The 16,625-nt window shown below is 36.3% G+C and overlaps 2 protein-coding genes across 4 annotated transcripts in view; both read right to left on the reverse strand.

Moving 5' to 3' along the window:
* The window catches only part of plcg2 (phospholipase C, gamma 2), a 39,517-nt gene extending 33,246 nt beyond the window's left edge, over nt 1-6,271 (reverse strand). The window contains exons 1-2 of one of the 2 annotated variants that reach the window (XM_028450853.1): nt 5,246-6,271; nt 244-429 (exon numbers count right to left, since the gene is read on the reverse strand). In XM_028450853.1, coding sequence (XP_028306654.1) covers nt 244-427 — 184 coding nt within the window. In that variant the 5' untranslated portion in view covers nt 428-429; nt 5,246-6,271. Of the gene's footprint in view, nt 1-243; nt 436-5,245 lie in introns of both variants that reach the window. The other variant, XM_028450852.1, reaches the window with a different exon arrangement.
* On the reverse strand, nt 5,281-14,737 carry meak7 (MTOR associated protein, eak-7 homolog). 2 transcript variants are annotated; one of them, XM_028450857.1, is made up of 10 exons: nt 14,663-14,737; nt 13,218-13,376; nt 11,778-12,026; nt 11,535-11,679; nt 11,236-11,450; nt 10,322-10,508; nt 9,340-9,458; nt 8,178-8,357; nt 7,057-7,180; nt 5,281-5,406 (listed from the first exon to the last, which is right to left on the reverse strand). In XM_028450857.1, exons 2-9 carry the CDS (start codon nt 13,368-13,370, stop codon nt 7,067-7,069), a joined length of 1,362 nt encoding a protein of 453 aa, XP_028306658.1. In that variant the 5' UTR covers nt 13,371-13,376; nt 14,663-14,737; the 3' UTR covers nt 5,281-5,406; nt 7,057-7,066. The 2 variants fall into 2 exon arrangements, with proteins under 2 accessions (XP_028306658.1, XP_028306657.1); XM_028450856.1 differs by lacking the exon at nt 5,281-5,406 and having other exon boundaries at nt 6,683-7,180.
* Nucleotides 14,738-16,625: the final 1,888 nt, after the last annotated feature.

The following is a 16,625-nucleotide window of genomic DNA, read 5'->3' on the forward strand; positions in this document are numbered from 1 at the left end:
TGATTAAAGTGAACCCGTAAAAATTGTTTGACTTGTATTGATTCATTACTCTTGAATCAGCGAATAGTTTCAGAAAGGTTGGTGACCCTTGTTATAGATAGAGGCATGTACATTTTATTCCCCTCAATTATAGCTGAATAATGAGCTTTGGGTCCCTCTGGTGGCTCACGGGCCTTATGTAATTTCATCGTTTGCATATAGCCAGAAACGGCTCTGGTTGAAGGTTTTTATGTGGCTACTCACAGACGCCGTCTATCTTCTCTGCAGTGCGAGTCCAGGCCACCTGCTTCGTCTCCATGATCACCTGCACAGTCAGTCGCTCTATCTTCTGCCTGAACACGGTCATCACCACTCCCATCTCCAAATCCCTTTTGATCAGGATCTTCTTGTACTCCGTCATCTCACCCTGCTGCCCTGAATGAGCCATCACTGCAGCTGGGACAAACAGTGGGTTATGAGTTCTACTCCATGGAATGAAAACAATTGTTTTCCAAAAGCCAAACTTCCTCCTGCTTCTCCATAAATGTCAACCTCTGTGCTGTAGCAATAAATAATTATTGTCTTTTTGATGTTTGTCATGCCTCAGGCCTGACATGCATTGGGTAGTTTCCATCTCAAACACAGGGAAATCATAATTGTAGGCTGGAGGTTTTACATTTAGTCACTATTTGAAAAGCAAATCAATTCTCCAGAAAATGTTTGCATCTTTTCCTTGTTTTAAGGATGGAATGTGGATGTTGAATAGATCTGGGATGAATGTATGATCTTTTTACGCTAATAATAAAAGTAATTTTCTTTTGTATAGCACTTGAACCCAAAGACACTTTACACAATAAAACAGATTATTGTTCACAACACTCCCTATCTTATCAGTGAGTCTCAGAAAGTAGCATAAGTGAAATGTTATATGCTGGTGTTTAGCTCACTGGTGCATGAAAATAGCATTAAAAATGTTGTGTATGGAATTACCAATTTGTTGACGTTTGTTTCTTTTCGTTGGTTAAAAAAAATATTTGAACATTGAGACCAGATGTATCAAATATAATACAAATTAAAACTCATTAATAGAAATTTATTTTTTTTTTTTTTTTTCGTGGTTCATAAAAACCAAAGGTTTCAGTTTCAAAACATTGCAATTTTCTCAGTAATTTAATGATTCAGGCTTTATGTGGTTAATTTTTTCCTGTCTGACCCCCCCCTTTTTTTTTGGTTTGTCTGTAATTTCCTGGCCTTCATTTGTTACACCTCATCCCTTCTATTCTAATAACTTACAAAAAACAAGTCATCATTGATTAACACCACTTGTAATGTAATGGAAGCAAAACAAATTATAGGAAAAATATAGAATTTTATTAAGGGAGGAGCTTGTTATCAACTAATACTTATTTTGATCATGACTGTTTTATGTGAAAATGTGACTTATTTCTGCTTAAGTATTGTTTGAATAAATAAAGCAAATAAAAAAGTATAAACTGCATTTGGTTGCCATGCAGAAAAGTTAAATAAAAATTATTTATATTTTCAAGTATGATGTGCAGCTCTTTTTAAATAATTAGATTCACTTCCAGTCCCTTTTCAGCCTAGTCGCTTATGTAGCCTAAAAAAAAAAAGACGCGATTGCTCAAAGAAAATCTATCAGACGGTTTAGGAAACTGATGAAGCAAAAACAATTGTTTACTTTTCTGTTTAATTTAGAGAAGAGATTCTGAACTCATGGGTCAGAACCCAAAAGCAGATCGTAGACCAGTTTTCAAAGGGTCCCAAACGAGCAATTTCCCGGCAAGAAATAATACAATTTTTTACTTTGAAGGGGCGTGCCAACCAATCACACGTCTAACTGTATTTTGTATTGTAATGCTTTGTTTTACAATATTTACTAACTTTTAACCGATTAGAATTCCTCCTTTTTTGTTTTGTTGAATTGAGTTTTTAAATTGCTATGTGTTGTAAGGATGCTTGTTTTGACTTAACTAACTTTTTTAAGTTGCCTTTTTTTATGAATGTGTTTTCTAATGCCTTGATGGAAAATGAAGCTCAACTAGTTGAGTCTTGGCCTCGTCATGCTGGTCTGAGTTTAATTTGTCTGGTTTATGATGACAGAGAAATCAATTAACTTTATTCCAAACTTCATATTTCCTCCTCCTGCCAATGCTTGTGATGACTTCTGCTGCTCCTTGTTACTATGGAAACGATCAGCATTTTTCAAAAAGACCTTATGATTGCAGTTTGTATTAATTCAATCTTTGTATATTATTTAATTAAAATAGCGCTGCTGTATACTGGTTACATGTACCATCACAGCACAAGGAAGTAGAGAAGATAGAATGGAATAACTGGTGACTTGTACAGACAGGGTTGATGGTAGGAATGTCACGGTATTGACGATATTGCGATTAAAAGTGCCTCGCATTGTGTCAAACAAGCACTCCAGTCTGGTCAAAAAACTGTAAAGGAAACATTTACAACCATCCCTCAGAACAGCTCAAGAATTATCAGGAGACGTTGCGTAGTTACACCCGTATATATCTGTTTTTGTTGTGGGATTAGACCGTCATGAGACAGGTTAGTTTTACCTTACTGATGTGTGGTTGTAGTAATCATGTGTGTGTGTGTGTGAGCTGTATTCCACTGTAATATAGAAAGTCCCAACCAGGGACAGGATTTGTAAACTAACACTAGCTTTAAACTTTTATGTGCATCCCATCAGCTCAGCTGCACACTTATTTTATATGTATGTTGAATAGCATTGTCCCTGTCAAACCTAAAATTAAGCTAAACACAGAATAAGGAAGTTTGCACTACTATGATTGGCTGCTTTATTTATTTATTTCATTTATTATTGATGGGCTGTTTCTATACCTGTGTTGCCTTTAAGATAGTTCCTGACTAGATTTGAATTTTAGCACTGTATCTAAAGAATCTGTATGTGTTAGTAGGCAGTATTCAGTTTCTAATGTCATGACTGTAAAAGTATGACTAAATACAGTCGTAATGGTGAACAGACATTTTTTTAATGCTCATCATTCTTGTTATTGTTAGCATTGCTGCTAACTGTCAGCCTTCCTGTAAAACCGTGAGCTTTCCTACAATACTGCAATAATTGTCGTATTGTGAGGTTAACACTGTGATTATCGTTACATCTCTAGTTGATGGTATTGAAAAGTTGATGATATGAGATGATAGGCCGTGGTAGAGTGGGTTGCCCAATAACCGAAGGATTGGGGGTTCGAATCTCGCTCAATCCGAATCATTGTCGTTGTGTCCTTGGGCAAGGCACTTTACCCACATCGCCTCGTATGAATTGTGAATGAACGGTGGTGGTGGTGGTGGTGGTCAGAGGGGCTGTAGGCACAAAATGGCAGCCACGCTTCTGTCAGTAAGACCCAGGGCAGTGACTGAATGAATAATGTTTTCTGTACGTGCTTTGAGTCTATATAAATTCAAGCCATTATAAGATCAACAAATTAAATTCCCTTGCCTAAAACAGACATGGCACCTTTGATCACAGTGGGGACCACAAAAATGTGATTACATCTAATGCGAGGCCCTCATTATCAACTGGGCATTAATGAAGAACATAACAAAGCATGCATGTTGTTTAAAGTCAGTATTTTTTTGTAATTTGAAGTATTTTTCCTGTCAGTTTGGGTATTTCTGATTTTGTTTTGTTTTTGAAGTTATTTGGGTGTTTTTTCTGTCTTTTTTTTTTATTTTGAAGTTTTTTCGAGGGCCACCAAGAGTCCATGTCTATTGTGAAACAAATAATTGATATATTTCTATCCCTGATTGGGATCTACTACTGCAGAGGAATGGGCAGGTACAGAGCAAGGATGAACAAATAGGATGATTTTAGGCTGATATTGCATGTCGCCTCACAGAATCCAGCTTTTCAGTTTGATTCTCTAAAGTGGTGCAATTGATTTTGGTTTAGTCTTTTCTCTGACGGCTCTGGGTTCAAATCCCTGTGGGGCTCTTTTTAGGCAGAGGTTTTGTTTTACTTCCTGATCCATTTTGTTTTGTTTCTTTCCCGCTCTCTTTAGCTGTGTTTCCATTACTCTTGGAAATGCGCAAAATCTAAATAGCGCAATAAAAACTGGTAATGGAAACACCCAAATTTCGAAAAAACACTCATCGCACAAAAAAGTTTTTACGCTCTCATTAGGTTTTTTCAGACATTTCAATATTGAAATGTCTCGCAAAAGCTCCATGAAACACTTTTTGCGCAGATACACGTCACAGGAACACTGCTCTCCGAGAAAACATGACGTGGTACGTGTAGTCAGATGACAAGACCGGGACATTTCTTAGAATCATACTTATTATTATTATTACTGCCACATTAGACGTGAAACAACAAAGGAATACAGAGTTATAAGAAGGTTTGGAGCGTCCATCTTCTTGTGCCGAAGTCTCGCAGGATGAGATTTCATGGGAGTTACGAGGCTCCTACCCAAAACAACATTCAGTGGAAACACATTCAAGGCGCAATGTCGACATTTAGAAATATTGCTTTTATTTTGTGAAAATCTGCAATGGAAACCCAGCTTTTGTCTGTTTACTTTATGGGGTATAATCTCTTCCTTTGTATGACACCCTGTCCTCTCTGTGTGTAAATGGAGAGATATTAAGTAGACTTCTTTGTCTCCTTACAGGTGAAGCTCAAATCCCTGATTTCCTTCCCTGACCTATTTAAGGAGTGCTTAATCAATGGTTATTTGCTGGTGGATCATCTTTCATCACTCCTTGTGACCAGGATTTATTCCTTGTATCTTCATTAACTATTTTCTATCACAACTGAAGTAATGGAGAGGAAAAAGTAGTGAATAACAAGGGTACCAATAAAAAAAAAAAAAAGTAGTGGAGTAAAAAGTACAGACACTACTGTAGAGCAATGGTAACTTGCACAACACCACCACCCTGCAGCAGACGGCCTGTAAAGTTATTTTTGAAGCTAACTTGACTAAATACAGGTTACATTTCATTGGTTTGCATTTATTCTACTGTGTTTTAAGCTTCCATCTTTTTACTGTTGCTATTAACATTGTCCATAAGAGAGTAGAGGGTTTAACATTCATAGGAATAACTGTAACATGAATGTGTCTTTCATCCTATGCTCAGGCTGTGCTCGTCTATTGCCAGTAAAGGGTGGATTTCCCCTCCTCTACTTCAGCCTGTCAGGCTACAGCAGCTTTAAGTACACACACACACACAGTCCTTACTGACAAAGTGTACAATTTAGTCATACCTTAAAGATAAAACTCTACCCAGAGGTTTCTCAGCTGAGCCGCTGCTTTCCTGTAGCTCTGATCATGCTGTAGAAGTCCTTCAGTGAGGGTTCCAAAGGATATGTGTGTGTATCGGAGGCAGAAAAGCCTGCTGTAAAAATGCCAGTTCCTCTATCTGTGGCTGTGTACAAGGAAGTAAAAGTTAACATGTATTATAGCCTGCAAGTTGTTAAAAAAAAAAAAAAAAGGTCCGGAAGAGAGGACGCTATCTTTGCAAAGCTACAGCTGCTGCAGGGACAAACTGTGGCTTAAGGTCACACACACACACACACAAACCACACTTTTACACAGGTCCTCCTGGTTTAATCTACTGCAGGTAGGTCAGAGGACTGCTATCTGACGACACAGAACAGGCCAGACGAACCTGACAGAAGTGTATTTTTGAGACATTTGAGAAGTCGTCTTTAGTAAACCAACCAAAAAGTCAAAGCCATTTTTCTCGCCCATACAAAGTCCTAACAACGTGTGCAATGGTTTTATAATAAAACATTCTTCTCCATTGTATAATGGAATAGACCATTTGGTATCGGGCTGTGAAGAAGAAGAAAAAAAAAGTTATAAAAATTGTATTTTATTTAATTTTTACGAGTGTTTCCAGTATTTAATTTTTTTTAAATTGTCACGCAAGTTTTGTGCTAAAATCTACTTTAGTTGACTGCATTTGATCATTAGATCTTTTTATTCATCACCACAGGTTCAGTCCTTCACAATGATGACAAAACAGAACAACAGTGAAAGCGTTCTATTCTTCATATTCTGTATGCCTATAACCAGGGTTGGGGTGAATTATAATTGTTGTCATTGATCATTAAGTAAAATTATGGCGTAATTATAATTGTAATTTAAAAAATCTGTTGCTGTTATAATCATAATTAAATTGCAACTGAGTTCAGTTAATTGAATTTGGAATTGCCATGAAAATCATATAAAAATTGTCAATTATAATTGTAATGCAAAACTGGGGAACAAAGTTACAGTTCTACACATATGTAGTTAATTATTAAAATGTTTCATATCAAGCTTTCCTACATTTTACCATTAAAAAAAAAAAAAGAAAAAAAAATCTAGTGATATACTGACATAAAAAAGGCTCAGATACCCACACAGTAAATATTAAAACCTATATTTCCATTGATTAGGAAGCCTAACAAGGTAGCCAATAGATGGGAAAGAAATTAGATGTTAGATATTTGTTATTAGTGTATTTTACAGCTGAATTAGGACTCGTTATCATACGAGATGCTAACAGAAGGCTAACACAAGAGGAAGGTTAACTTTTATTAGGTTTTTTAGTTCAGGCTCATTCATTGTGATTCATTGTAATTAGACTTTAGTAATTGATAACAATTGTATTTGACTTTCTGATGATAAAAAAATATTGTAATTTAATTGTAATTGGGAAAAAATGCTTGTCACTGTAATCATAATTGAATTGTAATTGAACATGAGTAATTGAGGACGTAATTGTAACTGAAAAATGTAATTGACCACACCCCTGCCTAGAACACATTTTCTATCATAAAATTCACACACGTGTACTTTAAAGTCCAGTCATAATGAGTTTATCAAATGTCAGTGTGTGTTTAAAATTATCTCAGCAGCTGAAGTGTGAAAACAGCCTTCACTCGGTAACCACAGACAACACACTCAATGTACGAAACCACCAACAAGCTGCATTCAAAGACCGTCAGAATGATCAAACATGGCTGAACATCTACAGCCAGGATCACATGAAACAGTGCAAAGGAAAAATGGTCCAACGAAGACACACTTCACTTCTCCTAGTCATCCTCTGGTTCTCTGAGGCCTTGACTGTGGAGAGTCTTTCCTGTCATCTCCATGATTGCCTGCACCTCTAGATCCGCGTCCAGGATGCTCCTCTTCCCCTCCTCACCCTGAAACAGAGACAAGTTAAAAACACACAACAGCTGTGTGCACAACAGGGCTGACACTACACAGGTAACTGCACATGTTATGGGCAAAACAACACACGTGAGCCCAAAATCTCTATATAATAGAAAACAACTATAAAATGGACTTTACCCCAAGGAAACCCTTTTCTATAAGTTACAGACTTGTCAAAGATAAATAAGTGTAATAGGAAGAAATTCCTTCCTGAATGCCCCTCTATCTTGATTGTTGTATATGTCTGTATTATATTTGTATATTGTATTTTTTATTATCTTTTATTTTTTCTACTGTAATGTATGCACTTGTATTTAATCCTTATTTAATTAAGTCTTTTACTTAATTGTGTACGTATTTCTTTCTTTATTTAGTGTTTGTTCTTTTTATTTGTAATATTTCTTGAGCCTTTGTGATGCAAATAATTTCCCCCTACGATAAACAAAGTATCTATGATTCTGATTCCTAATTTCACAAACTTTAGTTGTACTGAAAAACACAAACCTAAACGAAATGAAAAATTTTAATCTGAATTAAAGATCCTAATTACAGACAATCAATGGCTAAACATGTGGAAAATGCCCAACACAACCTTGAGTTCACGAACTTTGGGAATATTCTCTAGGAGAAATTAAACCTCAAATAAAATGTTAGTCTTCAAATTACAACCTGAATAAATGTTTTGTTTGTTGAAAACTGTTGGTATCGTGATCTACTTCCACTTGGAATAAACACAGCTTTATTTACTGATTGGTATAAGGGATGGGCGACATGGACCACAACTCATATCTCAATATTTTTTCTCAAGCTGGTGATATACGATATAAATCTCGATAATTTCAAGTCAAATAAAGTCTGATCAGAAAGTAAATTCTAGGTTAAATTTGCTGATACAAAATGCCACACAGGCACATTTACTAACTGTCACATTTGGCTTTTAATCCTCTAAGGGACAACAAAGAGGGAGGGTTGGAAGACTGCTCTGACCTCCTCAGGCTCTGGAGGTTTCCCCACGGCCCAGACCTCCACTGAGTCCAGGACAAAGTCCTCCTCCGCAGAGAGCTGGGGGCTGCCGTAAGTCGTGCACTTGGGATGAGCTCGGCTGTGACCGCGTCCAAAATCACAGTCCAGCCACAGGCCGAAGTAGTCGTGCTGACCACCCATTCCCTGAGGGCCAACACAAGTCACTTTGAAACAACACATCCAACACTTTAACAGCATAGGTGAGGAGAGCATTTTCTGATCTGACACATTATCACTATTCACGTCAGCATTTAGATCAGGGGTCAACAAACCTTCCTGAAACTGTGAGCTACTTCATAGGTACTGAAAAGTCCAAAGGGCTACTAGTTAGCAATAAACTTCTTAAATACTAAACATTAACGGTTTCACTTTAATTAGAGGCTAAGATGATAATAGGGAAGGCTAGCAGTAACTTAAAAAGCTAGAAAGTAATTCCAGCAAGTTATTCTTGTCTTATTTTTGAATAATATATTAAGGTTTAATTTATTCAAAGTACTATTTTTCACATCAAAACGATCAGCAGACGCTTCTGAAGATGATTGGCAGTTTTCTGAATAAATGAAACCATAACATATTAAAGATAGGAAATTTTGAGGTTTCAACATGAAACACATTATTTCTCCTAATTTACGCAATTGTTTTTGTTTCATTTTCATTACATTTGATAGAAAACCAATCTTGTTTTTATAAATATATCTTATTTATACAGTATGATATAATATAATATACCACTGACCATACACCAGACCTGCAACATTTAAAACTATTTGTCACAATGTTTCAATGAAAATAAACATTTAAAGATGGTTAATTTAATACTAAAACTTTATTAGCAGTATTTAACTCTACTAAGTACTAAATACATCTTTCAAATGTATTTATCTGTGTGAGTTTGAATCCTGAAAGTAAATCAGATTTTAGATGGAGATTGGTTACTAAAGCTCCTGAGGGCCCTTCACATGGTCCATGCGGGCTACCGGGTACCTGTGTTGGTGACCCCTGATTTAGAATAATGGCCGATTTGAGCATTAATATAGGAAAAATCTAAGGGTTTGATTTGTCGTTTTTCTTGACACCGTTAGTCGTTAGACTGCAGAGACAGGATCAGCTGGTGTAGCAGCCTCACCAGTCCGTTAGGCATGGTCTGCTGGTTCTGGTTAAGATACATGAAGTGTTGGTTGTAGCCTGTCGTAGTGTAAACCCTCAGTTGGGGAAACACGGAGAACAGGAAGCATCTGGAGTCACCTACACACAGAGTATCAGAGTTCAGTTAGCATTAGCATCCCTGGTATTCAGACAGTGAGCAGGACATTGTCAGTGTAACATTTGACCTGTTATTCTCCTAAATATTCAAAATTTTAAATAAGAGGAAACAAAATACAGTTTCAAAAGAGTATGAATGCAAAAATAATTTAAAGAAATACAATCAATAAAACAAGTAAATCACTATATTAAACAAGTTTAACCATTTCTACAAGGAAATATATATTATATACATATAATCCTTTTATTAGGTTAATTGTTTATTATTATATGTATATCATTCATTATTATTATTAATATATATGTATTGCTAAATACATTATTATTTTGATATTTCTATAAATATAATAGTTATATAATAATAATTGACATATCATTATATAATATATATATTATAAGTTAGTTTCTTTAAATATTGTCAACAGAAGAAACATTTCTAAAATCGGAGTTACAGAATAAAATGTATGATTTTTTTTTTTTTTTTTTTACAAGTTAAGAGTTTTTTCTCACAATAATAAAATATCAAAATGATTAATTCAAGAAAATATTTTTTTTCAAAAGCAAAAAACCCAAAAACCTTATGAAACCTAAATCCAAAAGGATAAAAAGTTTATCATAAACATAAACACAGACCTGTATTTAATTTAATTATAATGGTAATAATTTAAACTGTCATAATTTAGCAAACAACACTTAATGACAGCCTTCATTGGCTTATTGCCTTATGTATAAAACTTCAAGTGTGACCAAACATAGTTTATGCCCCTATTGTTTGTAAGTCTTACTTTATGCTACAAATGTTAATTTAACAAATGCCTTTCATAATGAAATGATCACCTTCTTACCCTGAAACTGGGGTTTGACCTCCCAGCTGTGAGAAGCAAAGCCTCCGAAAACGTGTCCTTTGGTGTCTTTGATGAGCAGCAGCGTCGGTCCTCGATGCATCAAACCGGTCAGCATCCTGGTGAAACTTTCCCCGTGCAGCTGGGTGGAGAACTCCAGCCTCCAGGGGGCGCTGTAGCCATCTGGCAGCTAAACAGCCCCAAAGTAAGAAGACATGCTAAGTGATGCATCAACAACACTGATGTTAGTAGTCAAGAGTGTATAAATAAAATAAAGTGTACGTGTGAGGACTTTAGGAGGAAAGTGTTTGACCTCTAACCTAGTTTTTCTGAAATGGGGGTACACTACAGGGGGTACTTGAAAGACAGAGAGAGAGGAAAATTAACAAATAAAGTGTCAGTCTTGGTCTCACTCCAGGGGTTTTTCAACCTTGGGATCGAGACCCCATGTGGGGTCGCCTGGAGTTTAAATGGGGTCGCCTGAAATTTTTGAAAAATGTAAATTTAATTTTGGAAATGTTTTAATTGTTTTTCTTTTTTTTTAATTAAAACATCTAGTTCAACTAAAATGCAGTTATATATATATATATATCTATATATATATATATATCTGAGCTCAAACATGATCAAAAACTAATTCTAAAAAAAATGTCTATGGGGTCGCCAGAAATCCTTGATATCAAAATGAGGTCACGATCCAAAAAAAAGTTGGAAACCACTGCACTAAAAACAGTTTTATTCCACTTATTTACAAAATGAGATTTTTTTAAATGTGTTATCACTCATTCATTCCATCATTATGCTCCATAGTTGTTTTTAAATAGTTTCTCAGCAAAATGTTGTAGGGGGTATTTGGATTCAGAAATAAGAGAAAGGGGTACTTGAGCCCAAAAAAGTTTGAAAACCACTGCTCTAACCTGTGGAGCCAGAAACATGAGGGTGGGGAGGTCGAGGAGGAGGCCCCTGACATTGTCCCAGGGGGTCTTTCTGCAGGGAGGCAGCAGCGTGGTAGCAGGACGCCCGCTTAGAGTCACATTCAGACCCTCAGCCACCAGCATCTCCAGGTACAGAGACACCTGGGGGACTCTGAAGATCCAGTCCTCCACACACAACACATCACAGAGTCCATCATCTGAGGATGAAGGGTGGAGCCAGAGTCAGAGGGTCCGGATGCATCCATGTGTTCTGTTCTCCAAGCTGTAAATCTACACTTTACCTGAAGCTTTGAGCTCAGAGCACAGCTGATCAGCCAGAAGCTTCACACCCACAGAGATGTCACCCATTTTATCTGGCTGCCAACCCTGCAGACGCCCCCTGTGGACCAGAATCTGAACTACAGCGGGGATCAAGTCCTGGAGGAACTGCGGTGCCAAGAAAAAGTTGGTGGATTAATTGGATGAAATTACACTAATATCTATCATTAAAATGATACATAAATATCTCCTTTACCTGAACTCACCTCCACCACTTGCTCACATGTAACAGCCTTCGGCCCCACTGCATGCTGGGACATGGCTATGACAAGAGGAGCCCGTTCCTCTGCAGTGCCTCGTAGTGTGTCTGCTAGAAAAATGAGCAGCTGCTCTCGACTAACTCCAGAAGAGACGACCGACTCATCTGTGGGGGCCGACAGCCCTGCATCGATGCTGCACATGCCCCCGTACAGCCTCTTAACCATCGACTCTGCTGCCACATTCCCCATTACAGCCTGACAGAGCCCAAACAAACAAACAACATGTTTGTTTACTTTATTTATTCACAGACACACAAAATCACAGGCAAAAGATAGCCTAACAACAAATACACTTCATAAAGGTTTCGCTACAGTGATATACATCCCTTTAGCCTCCTCCATCCCTTGTTATTCCACATTTTGTAAAAAGTCAGCTCCAAACGGGCCAGTTGGATTTTTGCCCCAATATTATGTCATAAGGGCCAAACTTCTCCTCCTGACAATCCTGGCTCCTCCTACCCTACATAAGAATGTGAGCTCCTCCCTCTCAGACTACCCTCACAGGTTAAACAAACATAGTGAAGGCAGATTAATATCACAGTTAATATCGCTACGTTCAGTACATAGATAAACTGAAAAGCGCTCACAATCAGTTTCACTTTTAGTAGCCGTTATACCACCTTGTATCGCCTTTATGGGATGATCTGACGTGTGTGCGACCCAACAAAACAATGGACTATCGTCTTAAATGGACTATTTCTGTGAGGTGAGGAGGAGAAGGAAGACTGTTAATGATTTACTGCTACTGCTGTGATAAACACACTGTGTGCGGCGTGTGTGTTTACGCCTACGCATACATATACATGAAGGCCCAAAAAACAGCCTGTTTTTAGGAGCGCTCTGAGAGAAACTTTTCAGAGGGCTAAAACTCCAGAAAACAGGCAAGTTTGGGAAAATAAACCTGAAATACTATGTTGTTGGGGTTCTTAGAACAATTGGAGATGGGTGAAAAATAGCAGAATACTGGACCTTTGACAAAGTCACAAAAATGATGCACTTCAGGATAAAGGTTTTCACCTGGTCTGCACAATGTGGACCGAATGCTGCCCCCTGGAGGTGAAACCTCTCCTAGCTCAGTGGTTCTGTACAACTACTGTACTACTTGGTACTGAACCCAGAAAGCTGTATCAGTGAATTCACAGAACCCTTTGTAATTATATAAATAAAATGTGATTTCTTCAAAACACAAGTAGATCTTTTATTCAGGCCCCCGAACGTACACATTTTTATTGTGTGTCTTCTTGACCCATGCTGAACCCCTGAGACTGACTCAACAAAACCCTGGGGTTAAGACCCAGGTTAAGAACCAATGTGCTAGCTTAACTTTAACATTTAACAGAGTTAATTTAACATATAAACTATTTGCTTATGCATCAGTAGTCGTACCTGCACTATATCCAGAGTTAAAGTCTTTCCTGCTGCTGTTGGGCCCCCAGCGCCGCTCAGCAGTCTGTCAAAGACCCCTTTGATCACTGGACGCTCCTCGGGGCGGAAGCGTTCCAGCCGCTTCTGCGCTATTACGCTCTCAGTGTTACCCATGATGCCCTGCAAGAGAAGGACAGAAAGCCACTAAAGCAGAGGTGTCAAAAAAAATGTCTCTAATTATTTTAATCATAAAGTAAAATACTACTGTGATTAAATGTTTGTAGATCTGATCACCAGTGTTGTAATGTACACACTTATTAACATTTTCAGAATACACACAAAAGCAAAAGTTGGAACTGTTATCCTTCATAGGTTATTATGACTTAATTTCATTGGTCCATCTAACTTGAAATCAAATTGAGGCGTAAGTGGCCCCTGAACTAGAATGAGTTTATAATAATACTTCTGCATTCAAGGAAATTAACTTATTATTAATTTCAAATGGCTTTAAGGAAAAGGAACACAAAATATTACTGAAGTTAACAGTTAAACGTTAGAGAGTAAATATGCACACAAAAAAAGAAGAAGAAAAAAGGCAATTAAACAAGATTCAGTAATTGAATAAGTAGATATATGAAAATACATAGAGAGGACCAAGCACTGGTGATTAAACAGGTATAGTATCTAAAATTAGAATCAAACTGAAAAAAAAAAAAGAAAGAAATAACCAAAATAAAAATATAATGTTAAAACACAAGATGTCCATAAAATCTAAGTATGCAAAATTGTTTTGTTTTGTTTTTGTTCAAAAAAACAGGATAAAATGGCTTTAGTATTCATATATATCAGACTATTTTATTCATTTTATTTCAATTAAAGGTATATTTTAACATAAATAATTTTAAAATCAACACAAGACAAAACTTGACAAACACGTTAGAAAAAGAGTGGGAAGAAGTCGAAACTTGTAATAATATTATTAATAAATAATTAAATAAATACATGATTAACAAGAAACAATAGTTTGTCTTTATAAATATGACAGAAAAAAAATCACAATCACGAACACAGCGTTATCAGAATATAAATACACATGATTAATTCATACAAAATTAGAAAAATAATAACTCGATATTCAATAGTGTTACAACGGTGTTGTATATCAGTAATTTATCAAACTTAATATCTATTCTTCCTAAATGAAAATGGTTTATATGTAAATGTTACAGATCTACTCAGAGCTAAAAAAAAAAAAAATTCTGTGTGAATCTTCAGTTTAATGATTAATGCTGACCTTAGTCGCATGCTAATGCTAAACAGCTAGGCATCACCGACACTTTGTTCTGTACCGTTATGACTAAAAACATTACACTATTGAGCTAAGGTCGACACACATCTGTTCGGAATAAGATTCGAGCCAATTTCAGGTACATATGACATAATAAACGCAATTTCTGTGAAAGTACCTTAACTGTTAACACAGATATCCCATTTCTCTCATCCTCCCCAGAGCAAAACAACCATGAGCTAGTGGGCGGGACAACATGACCAACCAATGAAATGTGAGAAGAGATTTCCTTCTGTGTTATGATTGGTGAAGGGAAAGAGGGCGGTGACTTCACTGAAGGTATGTAAACCATACAAGCTTTTAAAACGTAACTTTTTCTTTTATTTTCTAGATAAATCTGTGATGCATTAGAAACAGAGAATAATGTTAATAAATAAGCCGTTACTGTTTAAAAAAAAAAAAAAAAAGACGGACTTTTTTTTAAATAGTTCTTTTTTTTTTGTTTTTTCCTCATCTTATGTTTCTAAAAATTAGACTTTGGTGTAAAAACGTGATACAAAAGAAACTCATATCTCGACATTTTTTTCTCATAAATCTCGATCATTTTAATTCAAATGAAGTCTGACCAGAAAGACAATTCAGCTGTTTTGGTTGATCAATTAAGGATACCTTTATCGGAGATATTGGGCTTCTTTGTTGTAAAATAAGGACTTTTGGTTGAAAATGTTCAATGTTAAATATTCACAGGTGGCCATATTGGATTTTACAATATGGCGATGCCAGTCAAAATTACTAGGCATCATTTAGAATCCCAGAGGTCCAGAATCTTAGAAATGTGTTCTGCATTTTAATGATGTTACTTTTGTTTGGATAGTAACAGAAAAACCTGTTTTTGGGTGGCCTCCATTTTTAATAGTCCAATATGGCAACCCCATTGACAATTGGCTCCGGCTCCCGTCAGATTTTAATTCAGCCGATCAAAAACTGCAAGTATGCCAAATTTCATGCTTGTAGACAAATTTGCACATTGCGTTCCCTGACAGACCAGACTACTATAAGAGACAGCACGTGTGAGTGAGTTCTGTAGTGTAGCTTGTTTAGGGGAAGGTATGGGTGAGAGGGCACTCAGAAATCCATCTACTGTGCTTTTTAATGTTGTTCTGAGAAGTAGTGAAAGCAGTGACTCCTAAAACGAGTATTTTAATACAAAATAAGTTATGAAAAACATTTATATCAATATAGGCGATATTGTAATTTTCTATATTGCCAAAATAGAAAACTCAATGTATCCTGAATCTCAATATATCGCCCAGCCCGGGGCCAGCCTTGCTGCTAGGCAACCCAGGCGGCCGCCTCGGGCGCTATCTGCTGGAGGGGTGCCAAATTGCCCCCCCCCCCCCAAACAAAATTATAATAATTGAAAAAGGTATAATAAAAGTGAAACACGCCCTTTACAATCATGATCCATGTTTTTTCTTAATTAAATATTAATATTAAGTTAATATTAAGTCCAGATGTGTGATCGTTTAAGATTATCTGCTCTTTATTTGCTGCTTACAAGCAATCTTCTTCCCATATTTATGCTATTTTATTGATTTTTTTTATTTTTCATTTTACCTCCCTCATTGCATTTCCTTTTAATTGTAATTATTGTTGTATATAATTGTATTGTGTTTGCACATTGTGCTCTTTGGTTTTATGATTTTTCTTACTGACCAGTAAAATCAAACAGGAAAGTAGAAAATTCCTAGCGCTAAAACTTTTATATTTTATTTTAACTTTTGATTGCACTGTTTTGCATTGCTTTTGGATTTTGCACCATTGTTGTTGTTGTTCTCTCAGGACATTTGCACTGTTATTATTATTTATTTGTTGTGTCGCAGAATTGCATTGTCTTGTCTTGATACTACATTTTATATATATTTTTAAATTATACCTATATACCTATAGCCTGCCCTGGCCCAGCCCTACTTTGGAGTTGCATGTTTTGCTGTACTTATGCAAGTTAAATAAAATAAGTAATCTTAATTAGATTACTTACCTAAGGCAATGTGTTTATGTTCTTTGTAGTATGTACCTTTTTAAAATTCTAAATGCAAACTTGTCAAGACTATCATCAAATAAGGCAACTGACTGTTTTC

This window comes from Gouania willdenowi, chromosome 6 (assembly GCF_900634775.1).
Source record: "Gouania willdenowi chromosome 6, fGouWil2.1, whole genome shotgun sequence".
Taxonomy (NCBI): Eukaryota; Metazoa; Chordata; class Actinopteri; order Blenniiformes; family Gobiesocidae; genus Gouania; species Gouania willdenowi.